The sequence below is a fragment of the Belonocnema kinseyi genome, chromosome 8 (assembly GCF_010883055.1).
Source record: "Belonocnema kinseyi isolate 2016_QV_RU_SX_M_011 chromosome 8, B_treatae_v1, whole genome shotgun sequence".
NCBI classification, from domain to species: Eukaryota; Metazoa; Arthropoda; class Insecta; order Hymenoptera; family Cynipidae; genus Belonocnema; species Belonocnema kinseyi.
Genome location: NC_046664.1, coordinates 66122241 through 66142499, shown reverse-complemented (window position 1 = coordinate 66142499; position 20259 = coordinate 66122241). Strand labels below are relative to the sequence as shown.

The 20259-nt window shown below is 29.0% G+C and overlaps 1 protein-coding gene across 1 annotated transcript in view; it reads left to right on the top strand.

Moving 5' to 3' along the window:
• The window catches only part of LOC117178788 (high-affinity choline transporter 1-like), a 115480-nt gene that overhangs the window by 48640 nt on the left and 46581 nt on the right, over nt 1-20259 (top strand). Inside the window, exons 6-11 of the mRNA XM_033370262.1 lie at nt 3275-3512; nt 6478-6584; nt 10386-10489; nt 12047-12177; nt 12294-12565; nt 19335-19781. Coding sequence (XP_033226153.1) covers nt 3275-3512; nt 6478-6584; nt 10386-10489; nt 12047-12177; nt 12294-12565; nt 19335-19781 — 1299 coding nt within the window. The remainder of the gene's footprint in view (nt 1-3274; nt 3513-6477; nt 6585-10385; nt 10490-12046; nt 12178-12293; nt 12566-19334; nt 19782-20259) is intronic.

The window sequence follows — 20259 nt, the reverse complement described above, 5'->3', positions numbered from 1 at the left end:
TTATCTGGAATTGTTACATCGGATACATTGTCATAAAGGAAAGAATATTTGAAATTTACAATCGTTCTAGCAAACATAATAAATGGTTAGACAATTATTAAAAAATGATCTTCATGTTTCGTTACCATTCGTAAAACGTTTATCAAAGAGCTTAAAAAATGTTTTGAAAAAATTTGATTTTAATGTTTATTTTAAAATTATTGATAAGTTAGAAAATTGTGTATAAATAAAAAAGATTCTAAAAAAACTGAAAAATCATCAAACGAAGTTTAGATTTAATGCTCTCCCGATGGTTCATTATGATAAAAAAAAATATTTCGGGCTTCAAAATGAAATCTTTAATCATTGGGAATCTCTTTTATTTTTGAGGTTTCCTAATTAATTATGTATTTATTTATAGTCATTTTAATTTCATTCATTAGAACCACTATTTTTGACTTCCAAAATATTTTTTTAAGATAACAAGAATTTTTTTGTATGGCATTATTTTCAAATTATTTCATTTACTTTACAAACAAAATTAAATAAGACGTGTCATTAATAAAAGTATGATCATAATTTTCTTTAAGAATCTTGAAATTGTTAGTTGGCTTTAGAGACAGGTTAATTGGAGACGACGGAAAATCCTAAAAAATAAAATTCCCGAAAACGTAATATTCGAAATAGAAATTTTTTTATTTTTTTAATGTCGCAGTTGGAAAATTGTATTTAAAAATTTATGATAATGATAAAAAAACTTTTTTAAACTATAGTTTTTCAAATTACAATGCATTTTTTCACCAGTTTGATTGAAACTACAGTGCGATTTTAGTTAAATTTAACTTTAAAGAAATCATTTATTTATCATTTTATAACGGCCATATTAAAATAACAAAAGATAATTCTCATTGTAAATTCCGGACCTAAAAGAAAGTATGTTAATATTAATTATAATAATGATTCTCCCATAAAACGTGTGACTCATTTTCTGACCATGATCGTTTTCTTTCACTTTGAAAATTGTATCTCTTTCAGCAGTGAAGAAGTTTTGTAGTCAGACAGTGGTCTCGGTAATTCTAAAAGAAGTAACAATTGTATGTAATTTTTGTAAATTTTGATTGATAAGAATTTTTTTAATGAAACTTAAAAATTATGTAAAATATAAAGGAATAAATGGTTTAAATGGCATAAAATACTGGACCAAAAAAGGGTAGAGTCGTACAATATGCCTGGCTGTGACCATCCATATCTACTTAAACGATCTCCTTGCTCCTGGGGCAGTGGAGAAAATTGATCATTTCCTAAACGAGTTTCCTGATTGCAGCCATATTTCGACAATCACTTTCATCCCTGATTCTGTTCAATTTGGTCTATTTTTATCTAATTCTTTTATTCCCTAAACTTTATACTAATCAAACTTTTATCTGCTAATAAATACAAAAGTACTTGCACCACTTTTTATAAGGTCATATTTTCTTTTTGATTTTATCTGTTCGATTGAAAGTTTTGAATATTTTTGTTGAAAATTCATGTTGTTGTTTTGTTTGTTGGTTAAAAATTTTTCGGGGAAAAAATTCAACTGTTCTACAGAAAATTTGTCTTTTGTTTTGAAATTTGAACAATTTTCAATTTTTTTTCCGTGAGTGAAAAATCTGTGTTTGTTAAAAATTTATCTATTTTGATTAAAAATTCATCTCTTTGATTAAAAATTCATCTCTTTGAATGAAAATTCGATTATTTGTTTACAAAATCATGTAGATTGTTAAGAAATAAACTGCCTTTCAAAAACTCGTCTTTTACACTCACAAATTTGTCTTTTCTGTTTCTAAAATCTATATTTTTTGGTTGAAATATCAAATATTAGATTTTTTGTTGAAAATTCATCTTTTTGTTAGAAATTTAACAGTCTTTAAAAAAACGGTAAAAATTATCAGTTTTGTTGAAAGTTCTTCTATTTTTATTAGAGTTTCATCTTATATGGTAGAAAATTCATCTTTTTTGGTTCAAATAAATAAATAAATTTAAATTTTTGTGACATTAACCTAAAATTTTATTCTTTTATTTAACTTATAATAAATCAATGGTGAAATTTTAATTTTAAAATATCTACTTCTAACTGTCTCAACTTTTAATTAGTGACCGGAAGAAAATTATTTTAAACCGGAAAAATCAATTTACAGTCCACAATTTCTATCTGACTTTCAATTTTTCTTAAATGAGCGTTTATGAAATTCTGCATCGTTGCACTGAAGAAAATTGTTTAAAAACAAAATTATTTAACAGACCAAGTAAACGAAGTCCGACAATATCAATCGCATAACACATTTTTTTATGGTTGTAAATAAATTAGTGAGCAAAAGTTATATCTTATAAATAAGAATAATTGATTATTTTATCAAATTTAATTAGTAAATAATTCATCATCCAGCTATTTTTAGTAGACAAGTCTAATAAAAAGAGTTAATTTATATCTTTTATAGTATTGTTAATATAATCGTCCGTGCTAAAAAAAAACGAAACAAAAATGTTCACAATTGGTCAAATGATGCATTTTTAAAATAATAAACAATAATAAAAAGCCTAAAGAAAACAACGCCAAATTATGCATTTGTTTAATAACTTTTTAAAGAATACACAGTTCGTATTGAAAAGTACAATACACATAACAGAACACCATTCAGGAAAGATTTATAGTTTATTATAAGAAAGAAACAAAACTTAAATACTCAAAAATATCTGAATGGTGTATTTGTTTATAATTTTTTTTTAACAATTGACAACTGTTATTGAAAATCCCAATATGCATAGCAGAAGCACATTTGGGAGAGATTTGTAATTGATCAATGAGGAAGAAAATAAAATTATTTACTCAAAAATAGCTAAATGATACAGCTGTTTATTAAACTTATTTAAATAATACACAATTTTTGCATAATAGCTCATCATCACACCTGGAAACCATTTGCCAGATACGTTACCTTTATTCATCTGAAAAAACGAGTGCAATTGCAAAATGGCTTGATTAGACTTTTTTATTAAATTTTCATAAACAATAAGAAAGTTCAGTTAAAAATTCTTTTATCTGCTTTGATTTAAATTATCTGTGGTCAGATCAGAATATTTTTAACTAAATGTTAGCCATGAGTAGGAAATAATTTTTTTTTTTAATATTGTTTCTGAAATAAGACAATTTGTAAACAAATTTTCACTGTGAAAGGGCTTATTGTACTTATGTGTGCAATTAAATTATCTGTAAATTGCAATCAGTTAGGAAGTATAATTATTATTTCAACAGGGTTACTTCCGTCGAGTCCTGAGTATGAAAAACGGTTCGATGAGCAGAACTCTATCGATCACTTCGATGATCGGATGTCTTGCTTTGGCCGTTCCTGCGGCTTTAATGGGGGTTGTAGCTCGTGCTACAGATTGGTATTTAGTCGAGGGGTATAATAGAACCATGTCGACGGATAACGGAAATGCAATATTACCTCTTGTATTAAGGCTTTTGACTCCACAATGGGTCTCCTTTATTGGTAAGCTTACTTTCACTACAAAAGTCTAATTTTAACTAATAGCACTAAATCTAAGTTAATCAATTTTTTACATTAAAACTAAAAAATTACTGGTAAATTTTGGTTTTTTCCTTCTTTTCTTCCTCTTCTTGCCCTTTTTCTGTTTATATTACCTTTTTTCCTCTTTTTCTTTTCATGCTCCATATTCCTGTTACTCTTCTCATTCTCTATTTCCCTCTTCCTCTTCCTTTATTGTCCTTTTTATGTTCTTATTTCCTTTTCTTTCTCTTCCTCTTTTCTTTCTTCATTTTTCTATTCCTCTTACTCTTCTCATTATTTATTTTCCTCATCTTCTTCCCCTTCCTCTTCCTACCTTTTTTCTCTTCTTCTTATTTTCTTTTTACTCATCCCCTTTCTCTTATAACCCTTTTTTCTGTTCTTAATTTCTTTTTTTCTCTTCATCTTGCTCTTACTCTTATCAATCTCTATTTCCCTCTCCCTTTTCTTTTTGTCTGTTCTTTGTTGCTTTTTTCCTCTTCCTCTTTTTATTATCCGTTTTCCTATTCCTTTTACTCTCGTAAATCTCTTTCTTTCTCCCCTTCTTCCCCTTCCTATTCTTACCATTTTCCTTTTCTTCTTATGTTTTTCTTATCCTCTTCGTGTTCTTACCCTTTTATGCTGTTCCTATTTTCTTCTTTCCACTTCCTATATTCATTCTACCTTTTCTGATTCCCCTTACTCTTCACACTCTCTATTTCCCTCTTCATCTCTATCTTCCTCTTCTTAAACTTTTTTCTGTTTAAATTTTCTTTTTTCCTCTTCTACTTTTCATTCTCCGTTTTCCTATTCCTATAACTCTTCTCAATCTTTATTTTTCTCGTCCTCTTTCTCTTCTTGCCCTTTTTCTGTTCTTATTTTATTGTTATCTCTTTTTCTTTCCGTTCTCCATTTTCCTATCTTATTCTTCTCATTCTCTATTTCCCTCTTCTTCTTTCTCTTCCTCTTCCTACCCTTCCTTCTGTTCATCTTATTTTCTTATATACTCATCCCTTTCATCTTCTTACCCTTTTTTCAGTCCTTAATTTCTTTTTTTTCTTTATCTGCCTCTTACACTTCTCATTCTCTATTTCCCTCGTCCTCTTCTTCTTCTTCTGTTTATATTGTCTTTTTTCCTCTTTTTCTTTTTATTCCACGTCTTCCTATTCCTATTACTCTTCATAATCTCTATTTCTTGCGTCTTCTTCTTCTTGCACTTTTTCTGTTCTTATATCATTTTTCCTCTTCTTCTTCCTCGTCCTTTTCCTACCTTTTCTTCTGTTCTTATTTTCTTTCTACCTCATCCCCTTTCTCTTCTTACCCTTTTTTCTGTCCTTATTTTCTTTTTTCTCTTCATTTTCCTCTAACATTTCTCATTCTCTATTTCACTCTTCCTCTTCTTTATTTCTGCTCTTAGATTCTTTTTCTCCTTTTCCCTGTTTTTTCTCCATTTTCCTATACCTTTTACTCTTCCTAATCTATCTTTGTTTATTCTTCTTCCCCTTTCTCTTCTTGTACTTTTTTCTTTTCTTCTTATTTTCTTTTTTCTCTTATCCTCTTCATGTTCTTACTATTTTGTCTGTTCTTATTTTTTTCCATTTTCTATTTTCATTTTACGTTTTCCTATTTCCCTTACTCTTCACATTCTCTATTTCCCTCTTTCTCCTTATCTTCTTCTTACCCTTTTTCCTGTTCTCATTTTCTGTTTTCCTCTGCCTCTTTTCATTTACCGTTTTCCTATTCATCCTACTCTTCTCGTTCTCTATTTCCCTCTTCATCTTCTTCTTATTGCACATTTTCTGTTTATTTTTTTCTCCTTCTCTTTTCTTTCTCTCCATTTTCCTATTCCTTTCCACCTTCTCATTCTCTATTTTTGTCTCCTTCTTCTTAAACTTTTTTCTGTGCTTTTTATTTTCTTTTTCCCTCTTTCTTTTTTCATTTTTCGTTTTTCTATACTTCTCACTTTTCTCATTCTTTATTTTCCTTTTCCTCTTCTGACCCTTTTTTCTGTTTTTATTTTCTGTATTCATCTTGCTCTTCTTGCCCTTGTAATGCTCTTATTTTCTTTCTTGCTCTGCCTCTTTATATTCGCCATTTCCATATTCCTCTTACTCTCTTCATTCAGTATTTTTCTCTTCCCCTTCTTTTTCTTGCCCTTTTTCTGTTCTCATCATCTTTTTCCTCCTCCTCTTATTCTTACCCTTTTTCTGTTCTGATTTTCTTTTTCCTCTTCCCCTCTTCACTTTTTTTTATTCTCTTTTCATTCTCGGTTTTTATTCATCTTACTCTTCTCATTCTCTATTTCCCTATTCATCTCTCTACTTGCTCACTTTCTGTTTTTATTTTATTTTCTCGTCGTTTCGTTCTCCATTTTCCTATTCCTCTCACTCTTCTCATTTTTTATTTACCTCTCCTTCTTCCTCTTCCTGCCCTTTCTTCTGTTTGTATTATTTTCTTTTTCCTCATTACCTTCCTGTTCTTATCCGTTTGTCTGTCCTTGTTTTCTCTTTTTCGCTTTACCTTCCTCTTACTCTTTTCATTCTCTATTCCCCTCTTCCTCTTTATTTTTTCCTCCTCTTTTCATTCTCATGTTCCTACTCCATTCAATCTTCTCATTTCCTATTTCCCTCTTCTTCTTACACTTTATTCTGCTATTCTTACTTTCTTTTTTCCTATTCCTCTTCTTCTTTTCATTCTCCGATTTCTTCTTACTTTTCTCATTCCTTATTTCCCTCTTTATCTCCCCCTCTTTCTCATCTACATTTTCGTCTTCCTCTTTCTGTCTTTCTTCTCGTCCTCTTCTCCTTTTTTTCCTATTCCCCTTCTTGTTCTTTCTTTCCCTTTTTCTCTTCCACTTCCTCTTTTAATTCTCCTTTTTTCTCTTCTTCTTTTTCTAGAAATTGTGACACAATATTTGCCAAAAGTCTACAAATTTGTCCAATTTTTTCAGGCTTAGGTGCACTTGCAGCATCAGCCATGACATCAGCAGATTCGAGTATTTTATCAAGTAGTTCTATGTTTGCCAGAAATGTCTACAGGTTCGCCTTAAGACCAAAGGTTAGTTACTGTATTTTAAAAAATTCTTCAACATCATTCAATATTTTACACAAACAGGATCTTTAATAAAACCATCAGTTGTAATTTTTCATAACATAGACTTTAGACTAGTGTAGTTTTAAACTTTTCAAAAATTAAGTACTTATTATTATTCATCTATTGGATAACTCTATTTCCTAATTATCGCAGATGGAGGGCTTCTAGCTATTTTAATTAAACGTAGTGAAACTTTAGCGTTGGTTATAATGGTTGTGCAAATTTTTCAAAATTTTATAAATCACAAATTTTCAATTTCTAACCCCCTCATTTTTGGAAATTCGATATCTTCCAAACAGATTTTCGAATTTCAATTATTTTTGTAGCTAAAGCATAAAAAAGTGACCAAGTGAATGCAAATAAAATTCTTGTTTCAATGTGCTTTAACATATCAATCCTAAATTTAATTCTACATTTTTATAAAAGGATGTTCATTGGTTAAGAAGTGTGCTACAAAAGTTGTTATCAAATTTGTTTCTTTTATTTGTCCTCACTGTGCTACCGCACAGTGGACCAAAAAAATGTCTGTGAACAAATTGATATCCAGAAGCGATATCTCTGAAGGTTTGATTTTTAAATTAAAGCTTATATAATTCTGTATAAAACTGTTACGGCCGATTTTGAAAAAAAAAATTATTTCATTTCTATTTAATAACCAGAATAACAATATAATTTCTTTTAGAAGAGTGCTGGTTTTAGAGAAATGCTTGGATCAATTCCAAAATACATCAAATTAATTAACTAACTCTCCAGAAAAATTGTCTTATAGCTTAGCAATTGTTTAAAAATGTATTGCATTTTTTATTAAGATCTAACTTCGTGAAAATGGATTCCTGATATTTAGCAATAATTCGTTAATTGAACAAAATTAATTTAAAAATTCTTCACCTGGATATTTTAAGAGGTAAAAGCTTAATCTTTTAACGTATTCAAGTGAAAATAACTAACTTCTAGACCTAAAGGGGCTCTCATGACAATGAATAATTTTCCATTTTAAAGACAATTGTCTAAAATAATTCTTATTATCCTAGATACTTTATAAAAAAAAGTTGCGCGTAACCAACGTAACCAACGTAACCAACTGTTAATAACTAATTAAAATTTTTTAGAAACCATGATAACGATCCACCATTCTTATTGTGATTAATAATTTCAGAGACCGCATTTGTTAATCAATTTCATTTAAACAATCTAAAAGTTGGTGATTTACACTTCATTACGTTGAAAAAACAATTTTCCAACTCTAAAAATATCCATAAATTTCTTTTGTTAGTCACGTTTTCTTTAAACAATCATCAATTGTTACTGGATAACTAAATCTGATAAGCAATATTTCCGTATCATTTTTGCATGATTCACTAGAAGAAAACTTTATTTATTTAATTATAAATACCAGCTGTGAATTATCGTTTACACAATTTTTTATGAAATAAAAAATGATTATTTATAGTTTATAAATTCATTTGAAAACTTTTTTCGTCTAGAATTTATTCAAATTGTATGCGAATCGATTGAAGAATCACTGTCAATCCCCATGAATCCAATTTCATTTGCTTATTTCTTTATAACAAATTCAGTAAATTGTTAAGCAATTGCTAAGCTATTAGTCAACATTTCCGGATAGTTGCTTAAAAAGTTATAGTTATTTCAGATTAAATACAAATATTTCTTAAAAACTGTTACTTAACTAAAAAGACAACTTTTTTTATTGAATGAAAATAATAAAAAACTTTGTTTAAATTAGCCATAAGACCCTCTTACTGTATATAAATTTTAGTTTCCAGAAATTTTTTGCTATGTCAATGTCTTTTCTACTAAAAAACATGGCATTTCAACAAAATACTTGATTTTTCGACATAATAATTAAATTTTTGATACAAAAGTTCAATTTTTAATCTAAAAAGAGAAATCCACCACAAAAAAATGTCATAGTTTATATTTTTATAAAAAAAGATCAAATTTATACAAAAAAAGAAGTTCAAAGCCATAACGATGAATTTGCAACAAATAAAAATTTTTGATTCAAGAAAGAAATAAAAGTTTAAATTATGAAAGCTTCAAGCCAAAAGACGAATTTCTTCAACAAAAATTGAATGTTCAAATAAAAATATGATTTTTCAGCAAAAAATTAATTTTCCACGAAAATTAAGCACTTTTTACCTAACAAAAATGAAATTTCATACCAAGAAAATTACTTTTTTTAACAAAAAAAGGAGAATTTCCAACTAAGAAAGATCAATCTTAAAAAAATGGAAAAGTTAACATATTAGTTAAAAAATTAGTTTTAAGCCAAGAAAAGGGGTTTTCTCTCAGAAAGAAAATGATTTTCTTACAAAGTGTTTCAATTAAATTTTCCAAACAAAATAGTTAAAACTCAAGCAAAGAAGAACAATTTTTAACAAAAATTTGCATTTTCATAACAAAAAATTATGTTTCTACTAAAACAGATTAAGTTTTAAATCAGATCAGGATCAAAATGTGGATTCTTAAACAAGAAATAACTTTCTGCGAAAATGTTTAATTTTATATCCAACAATACGAAATTTTAACAAAGAAGCATAATTTTTTAACAAAATTATTAAACTCTATACCAACTAGTTGCATTTTTATCTAAAAAGATTCAATTCCTTTCAAAATAGACTAATTTTTATTAAAAAAAGAAAAGAAAAAATAGTTGAATTTTCATCCAAAAAAGATTGCAGTTAACTCTTCAAGATCAAAATATAAATTTCTTAACAAAAAATAAGTTTCTATAAAAAAATGTTAAATTTAAAGGAAAGTAAATTTTCTACTAAAATGTTAAATTTTCAACAAAACAGCAGAATTTTCAAACAAAAAGTATGACTTTTGAACCAAAATTACTGAATTTTGAACCAAATAGTTGAATTTTTATCCGAGAAATATGTATTTCTGCTAAATCTGATAAATTTTAAAATTAAAACGACAAATTTTCAAAAAAAAAAAAGATAGAATTTTCAACTAAATAGTTGTATTTTTATTTGAAAAAGATGAAATTACTTCTAAAACAGATGAATTAAAGAAAACTTAAAAAATAATTAAATGTGTATCCAAAGAAAACTTCAGTTCACTTTTTAAGCCGAAAATAATAATTGTAAATAATAAGTTAATTTTCTGCTAAATTGTCGAATTTTTATTCGGAAAATGTGACTTTTTAACAATATTGATAAATTTTCAAACAAGCAGTTGAATTTTTGTCAAAAAAAAAATGAAAATTCTACTAAAGCAGTTTCATTTTAAATCAAAAAGACAAATTTTCAAAAAAAGAGTTAAATTTTTATATAAAAAGATTTCAATTGATTTATTAACACAAAAATAGGAATTTTAAACAAAAAGTAAATTTTCTAGGCAATAGTTTAATTTTTAACAAAAAAGTTGCATTTTTCTCAAGGAAAGATGCATTATTTGTGCTAAAAAAAAATCATTCTTAAATCAAAAAGACAATTTTTCAGAAAAAAATAGTTTTCATTAAAAAATTATTTCAGTTGACATACAGTTGAACCTTTAACCAAAAAGTACGGTCCCTAAATTTGATTAGAGTTGATGAAAAATCCCCTTATAACACTAATATTAAGAAAATGAATTCACCCTATTTATTTAAATATAGATAATTTTAAGATTCAAATTTTCTAAATTTAAAATCCTAAATCTGTTTAAAAGTGCTTGCATTTTTGAAATTCTAATAATAGAAACGTTCATATTATTTTCGAATTTTTCGAAAATAAGAAAATAACTTTAAATTTGCAGGCTTCTGAAAGAGAATTGAAATGGATTCTGAGATTCGCAGTGATCGCTGTGTGTTCTCTTTCAGCTACAGTTGCACTTTTTGTAGGAAGTATTTACCGCATGTCGTAAGTGAAACCCAATTTCTAAAAAAAAAATTTTTATTGATTTCTTACCATTTCCAGTGGATATATTGATTTAGTTTTTATTTAGTCCAGTCGCCACCTACACTTCTCTATGCACCAATAGGACCCCGAAATTACTCTTTTTTAAAAGGTCAAAATCAGGCCTCTGATTACGAATATCTTGGGTAGGTTTACGAAATATGGGTCAATTTTCATTTAAATAATTCATTTATTTATTAATCTATGGCACAAAACAAAACTTTTCACTCTCGTAATATTTTTTCGTACGACCAGTCATTATTTATTTACAGTAAAAAGTTTTATTTTGTTTACTATATTATTAACAAATTAAGAAAAAATATATTTTCTTAATTGAGCATTTATGGTAATAACAATAGTTATAAACAATAAGGGCCAGATATAGAGAGTGCTACCGAAGATAATTAAATTCTTTATGGTAAAATTAAGAATATAAAAAAGTAATTGCTAATAACTTGAAATTTGTGGCTTTTCCGCGAGGGTATGTTTATAAAAAATACATTGTTTATAAGGCCATCAATAAATAATGGATGTTCGTACAAAAAATGCCACGGAAGTGAAAAGTTTTATTTTGTGCCATAGATTGATAAAAAATTTAAGAAAAAATCGATTTTCTTAATTGAGCGTTTTTGTTAATAACAATAGTTATAAACAATAAGAGTCAGACATCGAAAATGCTACCCAAGATAATTACATTCTTTATGGTAAAATTGAAAATATAAAAAAGGTAATCGCTAATAACTGGTAAATTGTGACTTTAAGGGGAGGGTGTGTTCTTAAAAAATACATTGTTTACGAGTATAAGACCATAAAGCAATAATGGCTCGTCGTACGAGAAAATATCAAGAGAGTGAAAAGTTTAATCATGTGACAAGGGTTAATAAAAAAATGAAGTCAATTCTGGTAATTGATGGTCATTATTCATATCAATTGTTATAAACAATTCAGCAAAAGAAATTATGAACAACAAATTATGTTAATAATGCTAGATAAAGCTCTCGCAACAATTTGAAGCAGCATTATGACACTGGTTGATCTGGATGATTGTTTATTAATAAATTAAGAGTCTAAACAGTTTTCTCTCATAAATAACAACTTTTTATCAACAATTTAAGGAGAGAAGTTTTCATTCGGTCGGAAGATTTCTTTTTCCTTTTAAGAGATTTATTCTTGATATAGACAGTGTGCAAGTTTCAAATTTATTTGAATTATAGATCCTGAGGTAACACTGTGTAAATATGGCAATTTTGTTAAAAAATCATTTGCTTATAACGCTTTACATTGAAAATTTTATAAATTTGTTGTCTATAAATAATGAAATTGTTTTTAAAAATTATTTAAACGAAAATTGACCCATATTTCGAAAACCTACCCAAGATATTCGTAATCAGAGGCCTTTTTTGACCTTTTAAAAAAGAGTGATTCCGGGGACCTATTAGTGCATACAGAAGTGTTAGTGGTTACCGGATTAACTTAAAAACCATCGTTCTACAGACTTTAATTGTATCTTTTTCACCTTAGATTCTTGTGCTCTGACCTCGTATACGTTATCCTTTTTCCTCAACTTCTGGCAGTAATTCATTGGCCATCGCTTGTTGATACTTATGGATGCATTGCTGGATATTTAGTTGCCATTGTACTACGAATAGCTGGTAAATAATTATTTTTAATTCCTTGAATGATTTTCAGTTTTGAAAATGCACACAAATACATGTTCAATACTAAGAAAGTGTTAATGAACTTGATTGATTGATTGGTTTTATTTTAGGAGGAGAAAAGGCTTTGGGTATTCCTATATTTCTAGAATACCCCTACTTTGATCGAAAAACAAATACTCAGAAGTTTCCTTTTCGAACTGCGGTGATGTTATCGGCTCTCTTCACTCAACTTTTTGTAAGTTTCTTGACAAGAAACCTTTTAGGAAAAGGATATTTTCCAAGATGTTGTGACGTGTTGAGTGTTTACACAACAGGGAAGTCAAAAAACCAAGGAGTAGTACTGAGTAACTCAGGAGCTGCTTTAGTCGACTCTGCTATAAATGTAAGTTGTTTTTTCTACAAAATATCATTTTTACATCCTTATCATTTATGATTGAGAAAGTATTAGAATTGTCCAAAATTTGACACTACAGTTTTGCAACGGACCTCCACGTTTCGAGACCCCCACAATCCGAAAATCAAACGATGGCGTCTGTCTGTGTGTTTTTTCGGCCCACAGTGGGGAAAAAGTACATTTTTTGGTTTAAAATACAATTTCGGATAAACCTGTGGACCGATTTGGATGTTTTTTTAAAGCTGATAAATTTTCAAAGAAAGATATCGAGCCTGATTTTTAATTTAGTTTTTCGATTTTTTTATAAATAAATAAATATGACGAAAAAATGACAATTTTTTTCCATTTGACGTTCCTGGTGCTTCTCAGTAACAACAAAAAATTTTATAAACAAATTATTGGTTGAAAATGTGCTTTCTATCATTTTCAATAACACAGCCACACAAAAAAAAAAGTGTGCGGATCTGGTAACAAGACACACGTATTCCTATGGATTTCGGGGCGCTGAATTCAAATTCGGTATCAAAAATCACCCATCACGTCATGGTTGAGCCATAACCTCAAAAGATGACGAAAAATCATGCACTGAGGCAAATAAATTTCAAAATAATGTCAGTGATGCAAATTTTCACTTCAAAAAGATGTCGACAACTATGAAGGATTAACCCTTGCCTGATATCAACTTATTTAACATAACTTTACCCAACAGAACCTGACCTCACCTAACCTGAATTAACAGAAATTTATTGAACTACACGTAAAGCTCTGGACGCATATTTTCCCAGTAGCAAATGTGTGCTACATTGAATGGGTCAACTCGAGCCTAACCTAGAAATAAATCTAACCTAGCCTAACCTAACCTAACCTCGCGAAACACAATTAAACTGATTGTGTTCTCCCGTTGTGTTTGCGGTACCGTTTGAATCAGTTTGGGCTTAACCTGCAAAGAGGTCAAACCTATCCTAACCTAAAAAAACCTAACCTAACCTAACTTCACGTAACACAATTAAACTGATTGTGTTGTCCCGTTGTGTTTGCAGTACCGTTTCATTCAGCTTCGGCTTAACCTACATAGAGGTTTAATCTATCCTAACCTAACAAAACCTGACCTAACCTAACCTAGCCTAACAATACAATAACAACACAATAAGTTTAATTGTGTTACGTGAAGTTAAGTTAGGTTAGATTAGTTCAGGTTTTTTTAGGTTAGGATAGGTTTGACCTCTTTGCAGGTTAAGCCCAAGCTGATTCAAACGGTACCGCAAACACAACGGAACAACACAATCAGTTTAATTGTGTTTCGTGAGGTTAGGCTAGGCTAGGTTAGATTTATTTCTAGGCTAGGCTCGAGTTGACCCATTTGATGTAGCACACATTTGCTGCTGGGAAAATATGCTTCCAGAGCTTTACGTGTAGTTCAATAAATTTCTGTTAATTCGGGTTAGGTGAGGTCAGGTTCTGTTGGGTGAAGTTGTGTTAAATAAGTTGATTTCAGGCAAGGGTTAATCCTTCACAGTTGTCAACATCTTTTTGAAGTAAAAAATTGCATCACTGGCATTATTTTGAAATTTATTTGCCTCAGTGCATGATTTTTCGTCATTTTTTGAGGTTATGGCTCAACCATGACGTGATGGGTGATTTTTGATACCAAATTTGAATTCAGCGCCCCAAAATCCATAGGAATACGTGTGTCTTGTTACCAGATCCGCACAATTTTTTTGTGTGGCTGTGTAATTCAACGTTTTTTTGAGTTAAGAGAATTTGTTCAGTACAAATCTGTAAACAGAATTTAAATTTTTTCATATTTAAGATGGGGAATTCAAAATGGCCAAACGAAAAAATTTTCAAAACATGTATTTCGATCTAAAATTAGTAACTCGGGGATTTTTGGGATCGCTAAGCATGAATCTGAAATAAAAATTTTAATTTTCCATGATGTTAATTTTGAAGCAAAATATATGTTAAAAAATTTTTTATCCGCCACTTGGATTCGCCATCTTGGATTATGAAAGATTAAAATTTTGATTTCTAATTCATGTTCTGCGACCCCAAAAACTCCCGAAATATTAATTTTGGAGCAAAATATATGTTTTCAAAAAATGTTTGATCCACCATCTTATATTCCCCATCTTGGATACACCATCTTGAAATTGAAATATTAACATTCTAGTTGCAGACTCATGCTCAGCGACCCCAGAACCCCTCGAGTAAGAGTTTTCATCGAAAAATAACCAATCAAAAAATGTGTGCATTAAAGGATTAATACTATTCTTGTTAATATTGTAAACAAATTCATTATTCACGAATTTGTCTTAAAAAAAATTGATTTTTTTCTATGTCAATTTTTTCAAATTAGAAACCTTATGATAATTTCGGAAAATTCACAACTTGTTGATGAATTTTATGACTTTATCAAAGAAATTTAATACACAAATTCATTATTCGAACATTCGTTGACGGAAATATTTTTCCCATGTAAGCCCTTTTAATTGGGAACTTTACGTTAATTTCAGCAACATTCATAATTTGTTTACAAACAAATAAAATTTATCAAATATTAATAGATGTTGCTAAAATTATGATGAAGTTCCCAATTAAAAGGACTGGCATTTAAAACAACTAATTTTTCCTACGATAAGTGCTCCAATAATGCATTTGTTTATTAAATTTGTTTGATAAAATAATCAAATTCATCAACAAATTATGCATTTTTTGAAATTATCTTGAGGTTCCTAATTTAAAAAAATTGAAATAGAAAAAACCGAGATTTTCCGTACGAAAAATGCCTGAATAATGCATTTGTTTATTAAATTTTTTTATAATATTAATAAGAATAGTCTTAAGAGAAATTTTGTTATTAAAATATTTGTTCTATGCAAATTTAAAAGATTATTAATAATCACTTTTTGATTGGACGCGTACTTTTTTTTATTCTTGAAAAATAACATTGAAAATAAAAAAAAATAAGAAATTTGTGGAAAAACGACAAAAGGTACGAAAGCGAATTGATAGACAAAAGTTTTTCGCTCAAAAAAAATATACAGATTTGTTTTCATTTATTACATTCTCATTATTTTTAATTGAGAAAGTATTAGAATTATCTGAAATTTGACGCTATAAAATCTAGATTTCGAACTAAACGAGGCAAAATGCGACAAAAATGTCTTTAAAAAATTCATTTTTTGGTCAGACTATTCAGAATACAAAAGGAGATGAATTTAGAAAAATTGTGATCCCAAAAAAATGTAAAATTCCGTTAAGAATCCCTTCTTGAAAGGGCGCGTACTTTTTGTTTTCTTCGTGAAAAATAACATTGAAAATAAAAAATAAAACTCTGCATGTTCTGAAATGTTTGTATTTATCTGAATTTCTTGAAATCTATGAAATTTGTACTTTTATTGAATTCCAGTAACGTTCTGAATTCCTGTAACATTTCGAATTCCATGAATTCTTCGAATTCTCTAAATTTCTGAGAATTTCTGAATTCCTTTAAATCATTGAAATCCTAAAATTAAATTATTTATTGAAAAAAGATCTCCCTTTTCACTTCACTGGGATTCAACCCTCAGAACTTCTGATATCCGGTCAGGTGCTTTTCCATTGAGCTATTCGAGAGATCGAAATAAGAACTTTAATTGAAGAAAATAACACTAATTTTTGGCAAGGTGGTAATGTACACGTAATTATTTGAAATGAATCTATTATATCATTAGCGGATAGTACTTTACCGACAGTAGGTAACCCTCCATAACCGTAGAGGTAGAAGATCATTTGAATTAATTGAAAACCGTCATTTCTTTGAATTCTCTGAAATCCTCAAACTCCCGAAATGCTTCGAATTAGCTAAACTCCTCGCATATTCTTAATTCCCTAATTTCTGAACTATTCGAAATTTAAAAAATCTCTAAATTGTTTGAATTCTTTAAAATCTTTGTTTCTATAAATTTCCTAAATATTCTAAAATACCTTTAATATTCTAAATTCCTGAAAATCTCTAAATTCCTGAAATTTTATTATTCTTCGGATGTTCATGAATTCCTCGAATTCCCTAAATTGATTAAAATTGCTAAGCTCCGTGAATTTTTGTTAAATCCTGGATTCCTCTGAATTCTCTGGAATCCTTGATTTCTCTAAATCCATTAAATTCTTTTTAAAAAATCTTGCACATCTCTAAACTTCCCGAATTCTTCCCATTCCCTGAATTTTATAAACTCCTTAAATTCATTCTATTTCATGAATTTCTTGCATTTCAGAAATGCTCTAAAGTATCTAAAACTATCTCAATTTCCTTGAAATATTTAAATTCCCTAAATTCCTGAAACATTCTGAATTCCTGACCATCTCCGAATTCCTGATATTTCTTTATAACTGATTTTCATGAATTCCTTGCATTACCTGAATTCTCTGAACGCCTGAATTCCTTCAACATCCTGAATTCCCTAAACGATCTAAAATCTCTAAAAATCTTGGAATCTCCAAGACTTTTTGAAATACTAAATTCTTTTAATATTCAAAACTTTATTCCTTCTCTGATTTTCATAAATTCCTTGAATACCCTGAATTTAATAAAATTTCTGAAGTCCGTGAATTTTTTAAAACCTAGATTCCTTGAATTCTATAAGTTCACTAAATTTTAAAAAATCCCGAATATCTCTAAGCTTCCTGAATTCTTCGCATTCTCTGGATTTTCTAAAGTCCATAAATTCCTTTAATTTCCTAAATTTCTTGTATTTTCTAAATGCTCTGAAATATCTTGAATTATCTGAATTTTCCTGAAATCGTTAAATTCCCTTAATTCCTTTAACATTCTGAATTCCTGAACATCTACGAAATCATGATATTTCTTTATCTGATTTTCATGAATTCGTTGTTCTTTCTAAATTTTCTGAACTACATAATTCCCTCAACTTTCTGAATTCTCTCTCTAAATAATCTAAAATCTCTGAAATTTTTAGAATTTCCTAAAAATTTTGAAATACTACATTCCTGAAAATCTCTGAATTCCTGAAATTTTATTATTTTTCTGATACTCATAAATTCCTTAAATTCCCTGAATTCCCTGAATTGATTAAAATGTCTGAACTCCGTGAATTTATTTAAATCCCGGAGTCCTCTGAATTTCCTAAAATCCTTGAATTCTCTAAATCCATTAAATTCCTAAAATAAATTCCTAAACATCATTGAACTTCCTTAATTCTTCGCATTCCTTAAATTTTTTAAACCCCTTAAATTTCTTCTATTTCCTGAATTTCTTGCATTTCCTAAATGCTCTGAAATATCTAAAATTATTAGATCTTTCCTGAAATCTTTAAATTCCCTTAATTCCTTTAACATCTGAATTCCTGATATTTTTTATACCTGATTTTTACGAATTCCTTATGCTCTTTGAATTCTCTGAACTCATTGATTTCTTTTAACTTTCTGAATTCCCTAAATAGTCTAAAATATTTTAAATTCTCTGAATCTCCTACAAATTTTTTACTACTAAATTCCTTTAATATTCTGAATTCTTGCAATTTTCTTCTCAGATATTCATGAATTCCTTTCAATTCCCGAAGTGTTCTGAACTCTTTGAATGCATGCAATTTTCTGAAATCTCTTAATTCACTGAAATCCTTCAAATTCTCTGAAGTCCCTAAAATTGTTCAGTTTCCTAAATTGCTCGAATATTTTGAATCCCTGAAAGTTCCTAAATTTTCTTTATTGATTTTATTATACTGAATTACTTACACTCTCTGAATTCTCTGAACTTCCTAAATTCCTTTAATTTTCTGAATTCTGTCTTTTCTCCGAAGTCCCTTAAATTTGTTGAATTCCATAAATTCTGATTTTCTGGGAATTCTCTTAAATCCCTGATTTTTTTAATCCCCTTAATTGCTACACATCCTTTATTTCCTTGCACTTCCTGAATTCTTCGCATTCCCTGAATGATCCAAACTCCGTAAATTTCGTCATATTCCTGAATTACTTACATTCCCTAAATGGTCTAAACTACTTGAAATTTTCTGAAGTCACCTGAAATTTTCTGAATTCCTTAAATATTCTAGACTCCTGAAAATCTATGAATTCCTGAAATTTTTTTCTCTCTGATTTTCATGAATCCCTTGCAGTCTCTGAATTTCTTGAATTACGTGGATTCTTTCAATATCCTAGATTTTCTAAATGCCTCAAAATATTTGGATTTCTTTAAATTCTCTGAAATTTTTGAATTTCTTGAATTCCTGTAACATTTTGAATTCCCTAGTTTCCTTCAATTTCCTGCATTCCTTGAATTATCTGAATTTATGGAGACCGCTGAATTTCTTGATTTTGTCAAAATTCGCATTTTCTCTAAATTTTCCTAAATGCACAGAATTTTCTAAACTCCTAGAATTTTCTAAATTACTTGAATTTCTTAAATATTCAAAATTGATGAACATCTCTACATTCTTTTAAATCTCTGCAATCTTTCACTTCTCTGTATTCCCCAAATGTTCTTAAGACTCTTAATTCCATAAATTGCTTGAATTACCTGAATCTATGAAAATCTCCTAATTCCGTGAATTTATTTAAGTCCTGAATTTCTGTGAATTTCTTGAAATTCTGGAACACGCCGGTATACGTAACTGCGGTCTAATTATTTGTGTAATTATTTTTGTAAAATATTTGGTAGAGTAATTGCGACTTTAGGATTTAAAATAATTTTAAAAATAATTCTCCGCTGGTAATTATATTTTCCTGCCAATTAATATCTTCTTACAATTAATGCTTTTTTTAGGAATCTTCAAGTGGACCGAGTACTTTAGACGGTGATAGAAATAATTCTAGCCTGACAGTGAGCGGTCAATTAGATCGTTACGAAACCGCCAACGAATTCTATCAGGCTTCGAATAAAAGCTGCACTGAGGAGAAAGCGAATCAAAGTTCGCGAAACTTGCAGAATTTGCAAGAATCCGTGCGGTCGCCCCATCGATTGAATCCCATTTCCCATCCTCCTGTGAACAACCACAGTGGTCAGATTCTTGGTGTGAAGAATTTGACCAATTCGTTGGGTCAATCCGTGATACCCTGCAAGGAAATGAAATCGGAAAAGCCAAGAGAAAACGAAAAAATTGCTGATAGGAGTAACATGGAGTTGAATTTAAATCTTCATGATGGAACTGCAATTTTAAAGAAGAGCGTTAAAGGGGTCAAGCTGATAGGAATGGAAGGACCTTCTTTGCAGGTAAATTATACTTCTCCGACAAGTTAATATTTCTCACGGCAATTTCCCGATTTCCTAATCAGGTAGACAAACTGATAATCCATTTGAAAAAATTAGTTAATTTGAAATGTCTTTTTTGTTTTGAATGATGAGCATTAGGGTGTCCTAAAAGAAACGTAATGTTTTTTTATTATATTACGCACCCCCTGAACTTGTTCTATTTAGTTAAAAAATAAATGCATATTTTTATTTTATTTTTAAAATAATTTTAAGCCGTGGCCCTGAGGTCTTAATGCTCAAAAGAAAATCCTGAGGGGAACAAGCTACGCTTAAATGAAGATGTTCTAAGCATTGTTCAGAGCCATCTATCTTTAGGGAAAACAATAAATGAAAGTGCCACGTACCAGGTGTATACATATGAAACCGGTATTTTTTCAAGAAAAAAACACATTTATTTCAAGAGAATGATAACAAATATTTTATTCAAAGTATGCGCCCT